This window comes from Rattus norvegicus, chromosome 7 (assembly GCF_021556685.1).
Source record: "Rattus norvegicus strain SHRSP/BbbUtx chromosome 7, alternate assembly SHRSP_T2T, whole genome shotgun sequence".
Taxonomy (NCBI): domain Eukaryota; kingdom Metazoa; phylum Chordata; class Mammalia; order Rodentia; family Muridae; genus Rattus; species Rattus norvegicus.
The window spans coordinates 100,574,247-100,587,272 of NC_141540.1; the positions used below are offsets into that span (position 1 = coordinate 100,574,247).

Below are 13,026 nucleotides of genomic sequence, written 5' to 3' on the forward strand. Positions count from 1 at the left end.
TCTAAGCACAGGGGTATTACCAGCTGCAGGTTCAGACTCCTGCCATGTCTCATCCAACTTACCCTAGCGGACAGCAGCTCCCGTGCAAAAGAATTTTATGTAGAACCAAGTTACAAGTTTGAATTTTAAAAGTTTATCACTAAACCTTTACAGCCCTGCCCCTGGCCCCTACCACCTCCCCGATAGAAATCCTATGGCTGGCAACCTGGTTGTCTGGCTTGGGCAGAAGCTGGAAGAAGATCTGGCACAGGGAGCACTAGAGGAGCTGCTGAGACTAGAAGACGGGAAATCTCAGAACACAGCATATAGAACATGAGTTGAGTTTACTGCTGGGCTGTCAATGGTCCTTACAGACCTACAGTGGATGGAGCACCCCCAACCCCTCCCCAGACTGTCACAGGGTTTCTTACGGGGTGTCAGTTTTTCATCACAAGCAGGGCAGTTCAGTACTGGCAATGCTGTTTTACTGAAGATCTGGAGTTGCACAAGTAGTTCTTTAGAACATAAGATGAAATGCATTCATCCATCAGTTACACTGAGCATTTAGAAGAGGCACATACAAAACAGTTCTGCTTCTACATGATAAAAATTCCATATGATGCCATTAAATGAGCTGAGAGCCATCTTAGAGTGGCTGATAATTCCCACAGAGGAGGGAAATGAAAGTTGCATGAGGAGTCAAGTATCTTCATTTCCAAGTTCATTTTAGTCACAGAACATCCTGTCACTGAAGCAGGGAAGGAAGTCACAGGACTGTTCGGAATTCATCAAAAATGAAGTTAGGCACATGCGCTTCAGCCACCTGGAATAGTAAGCAGAAATTAAATCAGCATTTTGGTTGATGAAGTTCATAACTTTACACATGGAGATTGAAGGAGTGAAATTATCTGTTGGAGGAAGGTGAAGCACAGGAAGGAGCCAAGCCCCACAGGTAGACTAGGAAGCAGCTTTCACTGCCGGGAGCTGGTCTTAGAGTCCGCTTACTGTGCACCACACCCCACCCAAGGCGGGCCCACTGCATCCACAAGCAGGCTTGGCTCCTAAAGGCATTTGATCTAGGGAACGCCAATGAGAGACAATAGGGGAAACCTGAGGCCAGAGGACAAGAACAGGAAGGTCTTGAAAGGCCTGTATCCTTTAACTGCTTCTAGGAGGAGGGTGGCATGGAGGTGGGGGATTGGGGGGGAATGGAACAGATGATCTCCGTGAGCTAGAGGGAAGTTTGAAAAACATTGCTGAACTGCTGGATTGCTAGACTGCTGGGTGTGTGTGTGTGTGTGTGTGTGTGTGTGTGTGTGTGTGTGTGTGTGTGTGTGTGAGAGAGAGAGAGAGAGAGAGAGAGAGAGAGAGAGAGAGAGAGAGAGGAGAAGGAGAGAGAGGAGAAGGAGAGGGAGAATGAGCATAAAGATTGTATCAAAGTTATTTAAATAGAGACAACTTCAGCATGAGGTTGGGAGAAAAGGGGTACTCAGAAGCAAGACAACCAACTGTGGATACTTCTTCCCATAATACATATGTAAAATCTATGCATACCCTTGCACATGTATTGGTGAACATCTGCACACACATGTATTTTGCATGCTAATCTCTAGCAAGTAAATTCTTAGCAGTACATTTCTGGGACTTCATCAAAGCTTTAAAGGACAAAGCTAAATTCCCCTTAAAGTCCGAGGTTGCTATTTTCCCATTCACACCATGGAAAATAAACCCTTCCAAGCACAGAGCCCAACATCTCACTTTCAGGTCTAGTTTGGTTTACACCTTGGCTGTAAGTAGGGCCGAGCCTTTCCCAAATGTTTACCCTGCTTGTACTTTACTAAAACTGCCGGTTAATATCCTTTACTCATCTCCCTGAAGAGAACATTATCAGTTAAAGAAATGTCCACTTTTCTGGTTTATAGATAATAGTTCCTTTTCATCTCTTGATTTTTAAAGAGGCAGTTGATGACATTTAATCTGGCATTAATTAGAGATCAAGTCTGAGTCTTTACCTTCCCATTTTCTTTTCTGAGTTAAGGGAGAAAGCTATTTGGTACATATTTGTCTGAATGTGTGCTAACTGACCTGCTTCATAATTCATATAAGCTCTGTCTGCTACTGGTTTTAATAACATGGGTGCTAATTTGAGCCCATACTCCAAGTCATCTATCCCAAAGCCACCAGATGACTCTGCTGTTTCTCCCGATGCGAGGGGTCACTTTGTCCTATACACACTTATATATCCTATACATACTCATATATCCATTGGTCCCGGTATTCTCACACTAATACTGCTTTCGTTTTTATAGTTTTGTGTGTTGATAGTGCTCTGTAATTTTTTTAAATAAACAGTTCTTTATAAAAAAAATCAAATAAAAAAGTTGAAGATTAACTGGGGGTTTGATTATAATTATAATAAATCTATAAAGTAGGCATCTCAGTGGTAAGTATACTTTAAACAGACTTTCAAAATCTTACAGCTTTCCCCTAAATTGTTCAGATTTCTTCTTGTGTCTATTCTTATTTTTTAAAAAATAATATTATTTATTTGTGTGTACACATGTGTCTGTGGAGGTCAGAGGCATGTCAGATCCCTAGGAGCTGAAGTTATAGGCAGTTTTGAGCTGATGATGTGGGTACTGGGAAGTGAACCCTGCAAGAACAGAACATGATCTTGACCACTGAGCCATTGCTCTGGTCCCTCATCATATTACTAATTACACTCCATACTTGTGTGAATGTTGTTTTATTTTGTCCTTTTATTATGTAAGTAGCTTACTTGTTGAACTTTTAGCTTTTTTTGTTTATTTTTTCGAGACAAGATCTACATAGCCTTGGTTAGCCTCGAACTTGCTATATAAACCAGACTGGTTTCGAACCACCTTCTTCTGCCTCCCAAGTGCTGGGATTAAATGTGCATATCACCACATCCCACTCAGGGCTTGTTCTACCTTGAGTTAAATCCCAACCCTGTGAGCTTATTGTAAAAAAATTTGCCTGATTCTGTTAGGTTCTCATTACATACTCAATAAGCAGATCAAGTTTTGCTTTATTCTCAAATTTGTTATATGTTCCACTTTTATTTTAAACTTTTATTTATTTTATGTATGAGTACACTGCTGCTGTCTTCAGACACACCAGAAGAGGGCATCAGATCCCAGTACAGATGGCTGTGAGCCACCATGTGGTTCCTGGGAATTGAACTCAGGACCTCTGGAAGAGCAGTCAGTGCTTTTAACTGCTGAGCCATCTCTCCAGTCCAGTTCTTTACATTTTCTAATTCAAACTTTCCTTTGTCCTTAAACTTCCTAAGGTTGACATTATTAAGGGGTGCAAAGAAGAAACTTCCTAGAAAGTGGAAAGTAGTTCTGCAGTTCTTCATTTCTAGAAGCAATGGCTATACATAGCATTGGCTGTGGCCTGGTCTTAGCATGCTTTGGACACTTGGTTGTTATGGAGAGAAAGAACAAGGCACTCACATTTCTTTCCTGGCCAGTCAGGAATCCTTGGCTGCTCACCTCACTAAGCTGGCCCCTGAAGTGGGTAGAGGGAGACAGAAGCCCTCTGCTGTGCAGGGAAGACTTGTACACTGGGGAGGGTACAGTAGTGGGAGGGGCTGAGAGGTATCTGCTGAAGACCTACAGGACTTCAGTCCTAGTACACCCAGGGTGCTGTTCCCACAGCTTGTGGATAGGTCATTACTGTCATCTTTTACTGGCTATGGCTTACCCTTCGGGGGAGTTTCGTGTACCGAACATAATCCTCCAGGAACAGAAGGGCACCCACAGCATCTGCAGGCATTTCAGGCATCTTCTGGCTGTAAAAGAAGTCTGGGTCACCTAGCTGCTTTGTACGTTAACATGCCCTTTCCTGACTAATGAGCAGTATACCAAGTCTGTAACAAACCCACAGGGCACCCTCTTGGTTCCTATGGAATCATTATCCTGCTCTTATTTAGTAACCAACAGTGCAGGAAATGAGCCAACCAGGAGCTGGTAGATCAGGGGTAGAGGCATTGGCCTTTAAGTGTGCTGGCCTGAGCTCTGTCCCCAAAACCCACAAAGGGAGGAGAACTGGCTCCCCAAAAGTTGTCTCCTGACCTCTGCATGCTTGCAGTGAGTGGAACATGCACACACGTACACACACAGGCAAATAAATGTAATTAAAGAAAAGCAAAGCCAATCCTAACTTTGTCTCTGGCTTATAATATGGTCCTGCAGTCTGTCTAGAGTCTGGACAGATGGGTCTATACTCTAGAGTCATCTCTCTTGGATGTCCTTCAGACTCTATGAGGCAATCAACACCTGTCAGCTCCCACGCTTCCTCACCCTCTCAGCATTCATCTGTTTGCACACTGGTACCAGACCTTCAATCCCACCTTCTCTGAAGGCAGATGCAGGAAAAGTCCAAATATAATGTCCACCTGGGCTATGGGCTGAATTCAGGGCGGGCTGGGAACACCAAGACAGTGTCTTGAGGAGCAAAAAGGAGAGCTGGGATGTGGCTCAGCTTCAGAGCTCTGGCCTGACACATACAAGGCAATAGCATAGCAGAATGGTCTGCTCTGTTGGCACAAACAACCAAATGGCAAACACTAACTAATGTTCATCTAGGCTGACACTTTCAGGCAGCAGAGAAGGGAGCCTAGGACCATGACTTTTGTTTGTTCTGTCCTATCCTAAAATCCCACAAGTGAACAACAGGGAGCAAAGAACTAGTGGAAACTGAAGGCTTATACGTTTTGTTATCTAATAGCAACTGGTGATTCCTGCTTTGTCATACACCATGAACGCAGACTTTCTCTGGTCTTGGCACTGAGGAATCACCCCCCTTCCACATGCGGACTGTGTCTTGGTGTGGTCACACCGAGGAGTGTGACCTTTTTGGTGTGTGGAGCCTTGTCTTAGCGGTAGAGGAGCGGGAATGCAGGGCTCTCTGACCCCGAGAGCTGGAGCGAACATGGCAGAAGCACAGGTCTGCACTTGCTTTCTCATGATGTCTCCTAATCTCCATCAAGATCCAGTCTTACAAAGTCCCTGACAGTACAACTACAGAGCATTTCCTGGCAGAGGGGACAAAGGATAAACCCTTGGGTGCTTGCTCCCAGAGGAAGTTCCCTGACTGGTTCGTAAACCTGAAGCACCATCCCCATTCCAGTCAGGACAGTAATGAGAGGGATTCATTGTGAGAGGTTGAAGTCCCGTTCTGTGACATTACTTCCACTATTTCTGACTGGCCCTCCGTACCTTGTGCACTGCTCCATTGTGGAGCGAATAAACTGGCCAATCAGTGCCAGGAACTGCTCTGTGTACCGGGAGTGGAACTGCTTCAGCAGAGTGAGCAGACCCAGGACGAGTGGTGGCCAGTCCACAGGGTCGGCAGGTTTCCGGCAGACCATGCCTGTGAGGGAACAAGTTATAATACCCAGTGAACTACTTGATTTTGACAGTGTCCACTAAATATCAGTGTCCTCGTTGCTGGCAGGAGACAGTAATTCTGGGCTACCTCTTAAACAAGCTGTGAGGCTGGTAGGACATTCTAATGGTCTGAAGGCTTTAGTTTTTATCATAACAATTTTGTCTTGCACTGTTAATACTCTCTACGGTAGAGACCTAAGATGTACATTAATGTGAATGAGAACGAAATCAACTCAAACTGACTTCAGTTAATGGCAGCATGGCATTCTAGATACTCAGAAGCATCTTACTAAGTAAAATCGGCTAAAATTCAGGTTACAAGGCTTTAAAAACGTATGTTTACCATCAATTTTGAGTGTTGATAAGAATAGAATCCGCTAAAGCCAAGTGAATGGAAGAAGGACGGCTGAGATGTGGGGAGCACACGCTCTGGTCTCCCACTCGGGACTTCTGTAAAACCTGGAGACTCAGAGCTGCCTGAATGGCTATGCTGAAGAGTGGGTGGAGCTTAGGGCCTTCAGGGGGTTGGGGGTTAGCATGTGGACTGCCATGAAGATAGACAGATCAGTGCATCAGGACAGAGTCCAGGCAGTTTGACCAACAGACAATCCATGGACTTTCTACAAATGCAACAAGTGATTTAACGGAGAAAGAGAAATCTTAACATAATACTGAAATTGGACAGCTTCATGGAGGGGAAGGGGAGGAGGATGACCCTGCCCCCACATTATACGGGAGGCAAAAAATAACTTGGATGGTTCATAAACTTTAATGTAGAAGCTAAAACTGCAGACTTTCTAGAAAATGAACTGGGAAATCAAAGTCTTGGAGAAAACATTTACTAGTCTCAGGGAGCGCTGAGTGACACTTATTTCTGAATGTGAAGACTCAGTGTCCCACTATAATGGACCTTTAGTTGGTTCCACCAAGATGAACAGAAGGATGCAGTGTATGTGAGCGCTTGCTGGGAAGAGGCCAGGTTAGAATTCAATCGACACTGTGCCCTCCCCTCCATAGAGAGTACTGATCAAAGGGCCACCCTTGGCATCAGGTGGCACTAATAGGGACTGTCAGAGGAACAAGGCCTAGAACTAGCAACTTTCTGAACTCTCGAGAGGAATAAAAACAAAACAACATCCCCTCAAAAAACAAACAAACAAACAAAAAAAGAAAACCTCCTAAATATTAGGCCCTAAGTAGAATCCACAATTTTACTTCAAAAACATTTTAGGAGACAGGAAGGAAAATAAGGAAGAGATACATATTGAAGGGTTTAAGAAAACAGCAGTACAATCTTGTTTGTAGAAATATTCTTATAGTGCTACTGATTGAATGGCTATAGTGCTAGGTACTTTTAAAACCAATTAAATATTATAGAGCACTTAGAAAAACATGCTTAGTTAGGTATAAAGTCTAGAGACAGGATGAACCTGGGAACCTCCTAGGTAACTACAGAGATGCTCACAATAAACTGGTTAGCAAAAGATTAGTTGTATTATTAGCCAGGACACCTACATCAAAAGCTTTGGATATGTTTATAGCGAATGGTCCAGCATGTAATCGTGTGCATTACAGTCTGAGATGCTCACATATCGGTCCTGTCTCCTTAACTACACTGTAACTCCTATCATACAGTCCAGGAAGGCAGCAGCACACGGGCACTTGTGTGAACAGATCATGCATATAAAGACATTTCTTTCATACCATAATCAGCTGTGTAGGCACTGAAAGAGGAGAACCAAGTAAAGATGCTTCACGCTCTGTAGGAGGCTGGTGCACTTGGCTGATCTGGAACCCTCTGTGCACAGTCCATCAGTGCTATTCCATTGCAGTGGTGCAATGGCACTACTTCATTCATGTGTACTGGGTTATGAAAAGGTCTGATGTGTGACACAGCATTATGGTCAGAACTGTGTCCGCAGACACTGACCTACTGCTTGTTAATTACAAAGCGAAAATTTGGCACCCATCATACCTAGATTTTTGTTATACTGAAGTTTTGGCAACTGTGCAATCAAAAACAGAAAGTTGACGATCGGGAAGTAGGGTAGGCGCTTCGTTGTTATGTAAATCTGGGAAGAGAAAGAGAAGATAGATTGTTTCGTCTTAGAGAATGACACAGAACGTGGTCTCAAACAGAGAGCTCTGACATGCCTTTAGTATGCCTTTCTGCCTGCCTCCAACTGGGACAGTTGTTACTTCTGCCTTTGGAGATTCACTTACCTGTGCTCTGTACGCTTTAGTCCTTTAGGTCTCCTTGGAAAGAACGCCTTTACTCAGAGACTAGAGTCCCCCGCCCCGCATCCTGTTAATATCACCTCTAAAGGGAGGGGCAAGAGGTGGTGAGCAAGAGTGGCAGGGGCCAGCAAAATCAAGAGTGGTGAAGCTGCAGGGATGGACACAGTGCTAACCATGGCTGCTTCAGAGGACTTAAGCTCCATTCCCAGCACTGACATGGTGGCTCACAACTGTCCTTAACTCAAGTTCCAGGGGACGTGACATCCCATCTTCTAGTCTCTTTGGGTGTCAAGCACATACACGGCACACATATGCACACGTAGGAAAATAATCTTACACGTAAAATAGATCTTAAAAAGGAGCAGCAATGGCAAAGGGAAAGATCCAGGTAACAGAGAGCAGAGAGTGACAGCAACTGCCGAGGAGAAAGCCAGGTCCTCCTTTGTCATATGCTTCCCCCAGGCGGCCTCCCTCCCAGTTAACATGGCAGAAAACTCAGGACAGATGAAGCCATGCCATCCCTCGGCTGGCCTTCGGTCCACAGAAGACAGGGAAGCACGCTGATTTGGAGGCCAGGCTAGTCACTGGCTAGCTCCCCCATGAGTGTGGAGGCTGGGGAAGTCCTGGGTCCCTTCAAGCCTAAAGATGGCCTTTTTGACAGGACTCCTTAGCACAGAGCACTCAGATGTCAGCTGACCTTTAGGTTCTTCCTCTTAGCTTTGAGACAGGATCTTATTATTACAATTTAAAATTTCCTAAAGTAATCAGGGTAACCATCTAAAGAGGCCATGTTTCTGCAGCAAAACATGCAACTACTCAGACTAAGGAAGAGACATGGAAAGCACAGTTCAGGTCAGGGGCAGACTTCTGAGGAGATGAGTGCTTTCTGGAGCCCAGAGCTACACAACAGTGTGGAGCCTGGCACTTGTAATTGCAATTCCTTATGGTCACTACAGGAAGTGCAAGCAAGAGAGTCTGACCCTTCAGGCTCAGGGGAACCCCCACTGCACTTCAGAACCCTAACCTATGTCACACACCAGGGAGGTGACATAATTTAGAAAAGGTCAGAACGTGGCAGAATGGAGTTCTGGGGCCTGAATATAGGTTTCTAAAATATTTTCACAGTGATTTGTTATATAGACAAAATCACCTTTTGTACCACACAGCCCTGTACCTCCACCCAATTTTATATTTTAGTCATTAACCTTATTCAGTGGGTTGTGAATGCCAGCTGCCTCCAGATAGGCTGTGATTTCATATAAGAGTGTGTTATCTTCTTTGGGGTAAGGAAGCGAAGGATCCCGATAGTGAGCTTCGATGTCGGCCAGGAGAGCCCTAATGGAGGAGAGAAGCAGCGATAAACATGAGCGGGCAGCTGAGTTTACACATCTGTAACCAATTTGTCCTTCCGCCTCCCATCCGCAGGCCTCTGACTATGTGTCATTGTGAAATCTTACCTAGAGTCACTTATCTCTTGGAGTCAAGCTAAACCAAGTGGTTTCACTACTGAGGTTATGAAAAAAAATTTACTTGTGTGCATGCATGTGTGGGAATGTGTACCCCTGGAAGCCAGGTGAGGGTCTCTGATCCCCTGGAGCTATCGTTCCAGGGGTTCTTAGACATCTGACAGGGTGCTGGAACCAAACGCTGGTCCTCTGAAAGAGCAACGAGTGCTCCTGCTGCTGAGCCACCCCGCAGCCCCTCATTACTCAACTGTTTCTGTTAGAAGAGCTGACTTTGGGATGGAGAAACTTGGATTGTTTATCTGCGCAGAAAGAGACAAGAGCAGCTGTTTGGAAGGAGGGGATGTGTGCACCCCACGATATGTTAGCCTGCTTTCCCCTGCTTGCTGGGGAATCACTGCTTAGTTCTTTAGATTCTACCTCTTGGAGGTTCTATTAACAGCAGGTAAGTCGGGACACGGCCTAGCAGTGCTGCTGTGTATTATAAACCCAAAGACCTTAAATGAACAAGATGTGAACCTGGGTGCTGGGAATGTAGGTAGGTGGCTGTCTCAACCCTGGCACTTACTTATTGAGATTGTCCAGAGCAGCTGCCAGATGTCTGGAATCAAATCGACAGGAAGAGTTCAGCTCATTGGCGATCTGTCGTCTGAGGATCTGCATCTGTCCAACCTGAGAACAAGTGAGAGAGGGAAGAGGTAGCACACAGGGCACTTGAGAGCAGTCAGCTGTATGCAAACCAACCTGGAGAGACTTCCAGGGATGTGCCTTTGGCCGTCACCTGTCTGCTACACTCTCTGTCTCCCAGGCAGCCAGGGAAACCTTAATGCCCTCTAAATGCCTCTGGCTGTCCTCTCTGTACCACCCGGGCAATAGTCGCACAGCAGCTTCATACCTGTAATAACCTGTAATACCAGGGAGCAGTTCGGGCTCACTGCATACTCACTCATACAAAGGAGGAGGCTGAATCCTAAAACAAGCAGGTTTTCATTTAAATAATTAACTGCCTCATTCATCTTTATTCCTCTTTTCCAAAGACACAGTGTTTTATTCATAGCATACGGATAATTTATGCGCCCAAAGATTCCTGCTTCTTGACATCCAGGCAGACAGACACAGCCAGGAGAGGAACAAGGCACTGCTGTAATACTATGAGGATCAAACTTGGTCTAAATCGACAGACCAGAGCGTTACATGAACTCGGAGGAAAATTCCCATCTCCTGTCCAGAAGCACCTCTGACTGGAAGCACTTCAGAAACACAGTTTCTTGAACATGTGGGAAGCTGTGGTCCATCCACGAAGAGCCACTAGTCAGTGGCAGTTCCAGGAAGAAGGATAAAGAAATGAATGGTGTGGGAAATAAGAGTATATGGTGGAAGTTCAGCTTTAATGATAGAAGGAAGGAATAGGTTTTCATAAACCATAGAGTCATAGGAGAATAATAATTTACAAACCACAGTGCTGATTACCCCGCTCCCGTGCCATGCCTTCATTACACAGTGCTGATTACCCCGCTAACATGGCGTACCTTCATTATAGCCTCCAGGTAAGTGCTCCAGATCTTCTGTGTTTTCGTGATGGCAGCAAGATAAACTTTACTTGAATTTGCTGAAAGTTAAAATATAATCTTAATCCAGTCAATTCAGGAAGGCTACAGTACCTTTCTATCTGCCTTGGGGAGTCTCAGGACACTTACCTACTATGCTTCTTAGAGGGCTGACAGCATTCATGAGTGTTTTTAAAGTTTCTTGAACAGTTCTCTCTCTCAGGATGATTTTCTGAAACATACTGAGGAAATTCTACAAGGAAGAAGTCATAATCAAAATGCAAACCAACATCCCGTTAACTCAGCTGCTATGTAAATATCATATGCCTAGGTCACACAGCCTTCAAACGGGAAGGTAGCAGGTACTCAGGTTCTACTAAGGGTAGGGGATATGAGGAGGAGTTAAGGTTTCAAATAGAAGCCTCACTTCCCCAAGTTGAAATGAAATAAATCAGTCTACCTATAAAATTACAATACTGACCAAAGACATTGTAGTTTACTCTCCATTCTTATCTACCTAGTGACGTCACCTGTGCCTCCCTCACACCGCGTGAGAAGTCACAGAGAGTGAGTTTAATTTTTCAGTGAGGACTGATACTCTTCCCAGGTAGGAGCCAGACATGAGGTCTGCAGCAGGCAGTCTCTGTCTCCTTGGCAGGGCTCAGAAGCACCAAGGTGTGTGAATGTTTCCAGAGAAGCTTAAAAGCAAAGACAAGACCCACTGTGAACAGGGCAACCCCTTCCCAAAGGCTGGGGCTCAAGACTGAGTTAGGACGGAAAGTGGACCAAGCAGATGTCACTGATAACTGCTTTGCGGCTGCATAGGAACAGTGTGACCAGGTGCCTCCTACTCTTGTGACTGCGGTGGAAGCCAATCTTGATGCCAGGCCTTCCCTACCATGATGGACTCTCAAAGTGTGAGCCAAACTTTCGTCTTCCTTCCTGGAGTTGCTGGTGTGAGGTATTTTACCACAGCAGTGAGAGAATGACTGACGCGGGGTCCACGCTCACCTGTAGTTCTTTTACAATCATGAAGCACAGAAGCCTGTCCAATCCATTCAGACCAAAAGTCCCCAAGGTGGTCTGGATTTCTGAGAAGAGGCGACTGCTGGTCACTTCTTGACGAGTTTTCATGTCATACCAAGTGTTCAGCTGGTCTATGTAACATGTCACTCTAAAGCAAAAGGGAAACCAGAAGTCCCAGCAGCTCAGAGGTATGGGATAGGGACTGGGGCATCCAAACTGGTTACACAACTTCTGTTTTAGACGGTCTTACTAAGTGGTACGGTGTAACTTGGGCTCGCACCAGTCCTACCTCAACCTCCTGATGCTGGGGTTGCAGGTGTGACTAGGCACTGCTGGTTATGACTCGGCTTTCCTCACTTCTGGCCAGGTGCTTTATCTTGTCTGTCTGATGTCCCAGGGAGTAAATAACCCCCGCTAGGCCTCCTTTCCCCATTGCATGCTCCTTCTGTGGTTTTATTTATTTCACTGGGCTGAGCTACTACTGGGAATCAAACTGAGAAGACAAAAGTAAGTTCGGCTGCCAGGTTGGAGGACTCTAGGGCCAAGCTGCCTTTCTACAGGATGTTTTGTAGAATTTCCATAGGCTGAGGACAAATGAGAGCCTAGTACCAATTTGGTAGAGAGGAAGCTTAGAATCTTTGAATGGTGACGTGAGAGGAAGATGAAGCCCGTCCTCTTGGCATTCCTCAGTGACTCTTCTTGGTCTTGGGAATGCAGTATGATGGCAACAGTAGCAAAGAGCATCCTCGTCTACTGAGCTCCCAGTGTTATCCTGTGTCACCCTCGTACAGACAGCCCTGTGAAATACAAGCCAGCTAACCTCCATTTTAGTGAGGAGATGATGGAGGGCCAGGTAGCCCTGCTCCTAAGATTAATTTCAAACCTTTGGTTCTCAAGCCATTGAAGGGCCCTGAGGAACCTATGAATCCTGTAGAAGGTATGGGTGTCCTCATCCCACTCCTAGATCATCAGACTTGGCAGGTGTGGGGTAAACCAGTCTCCACAGGTCGGACAAGCTCTACACATGTAGGCCTCATGTTATAAACACCGCCATACACGTGGGGCTTAAGAAGGAGCTGAGAGCCTCAAGAGCAAGGAGGTTAAGGAAGTTAGACTTGGAGGTAAATGTGAAACGTCCTTTATGCCCAGGCCCCAGGGTGTCCTGTTACCCGGTGTAGTACTTTGAATGTGATATTTGAGAGGAACTTAGCCCTGATGATGAATTCCCAGCTACATCTAGTCTCTGCTGAAAATATGAACAGGTTACTAGGCAGGGCGTTTCTACAAGAGCTCAGTGATTCCAGTCACCTACACAAAGGACTATTTATTTTCTTGCCTGTGACAGAGAAAAAATAT

General features: G+C 45.4%; 1 protein-coding gene across 2 annotated transcripts in view; it reads right to left on the bottom strand.

Annotated features, from left to right (window-relative positions):
- Positions 1–306: 306 nt before the first annotated feature.
- The window catches only part of Washc5 (WASH complex subunit 5), a 51,967-nt gene continuing 39,247 nt past the window's right edge, over positions 307–13,026 (bottom strand). For both annotated transcript variants that reach the window (XM_087558049.1, NM_001398866.1), the window contains exons 21-29: positions 11,656–11,818; positions 10,795–10,897; positions 10,627–10,706; positions 9,666–9,769; positions 8,840–8,969; positions 7,372–7,468; positions 5,226–5,379; positions 3,709–3,796; positions 307–802 (exon numbers count right to left, since the gene is read on the bottom strand). In XM_087558049.1, the coding sequence (XP_087414175.1) occupies positions 746–802; positions 3,709–3,796; positions 5,226–5,379; positions 7,372–7,468; positions 8,840–8,969; positions 9,666–9,769; positions 10,627–10,706; positions 10,795–10,897; positions 11,656–11,818 (976 nt within the window). In that variant the 3' untranslated portion in view covers positions 307–745. The remainder of the gene's footprint in view (positions 803–3,708; positions 3,797–5,225; positions 5,380–7,371; positions 7,469–8,839; positions 8,970–9,665; positions 9,770–10,626; positions 10,707–10,794; positions 10,898–11,655; positions 11,819–13,026) is intronic.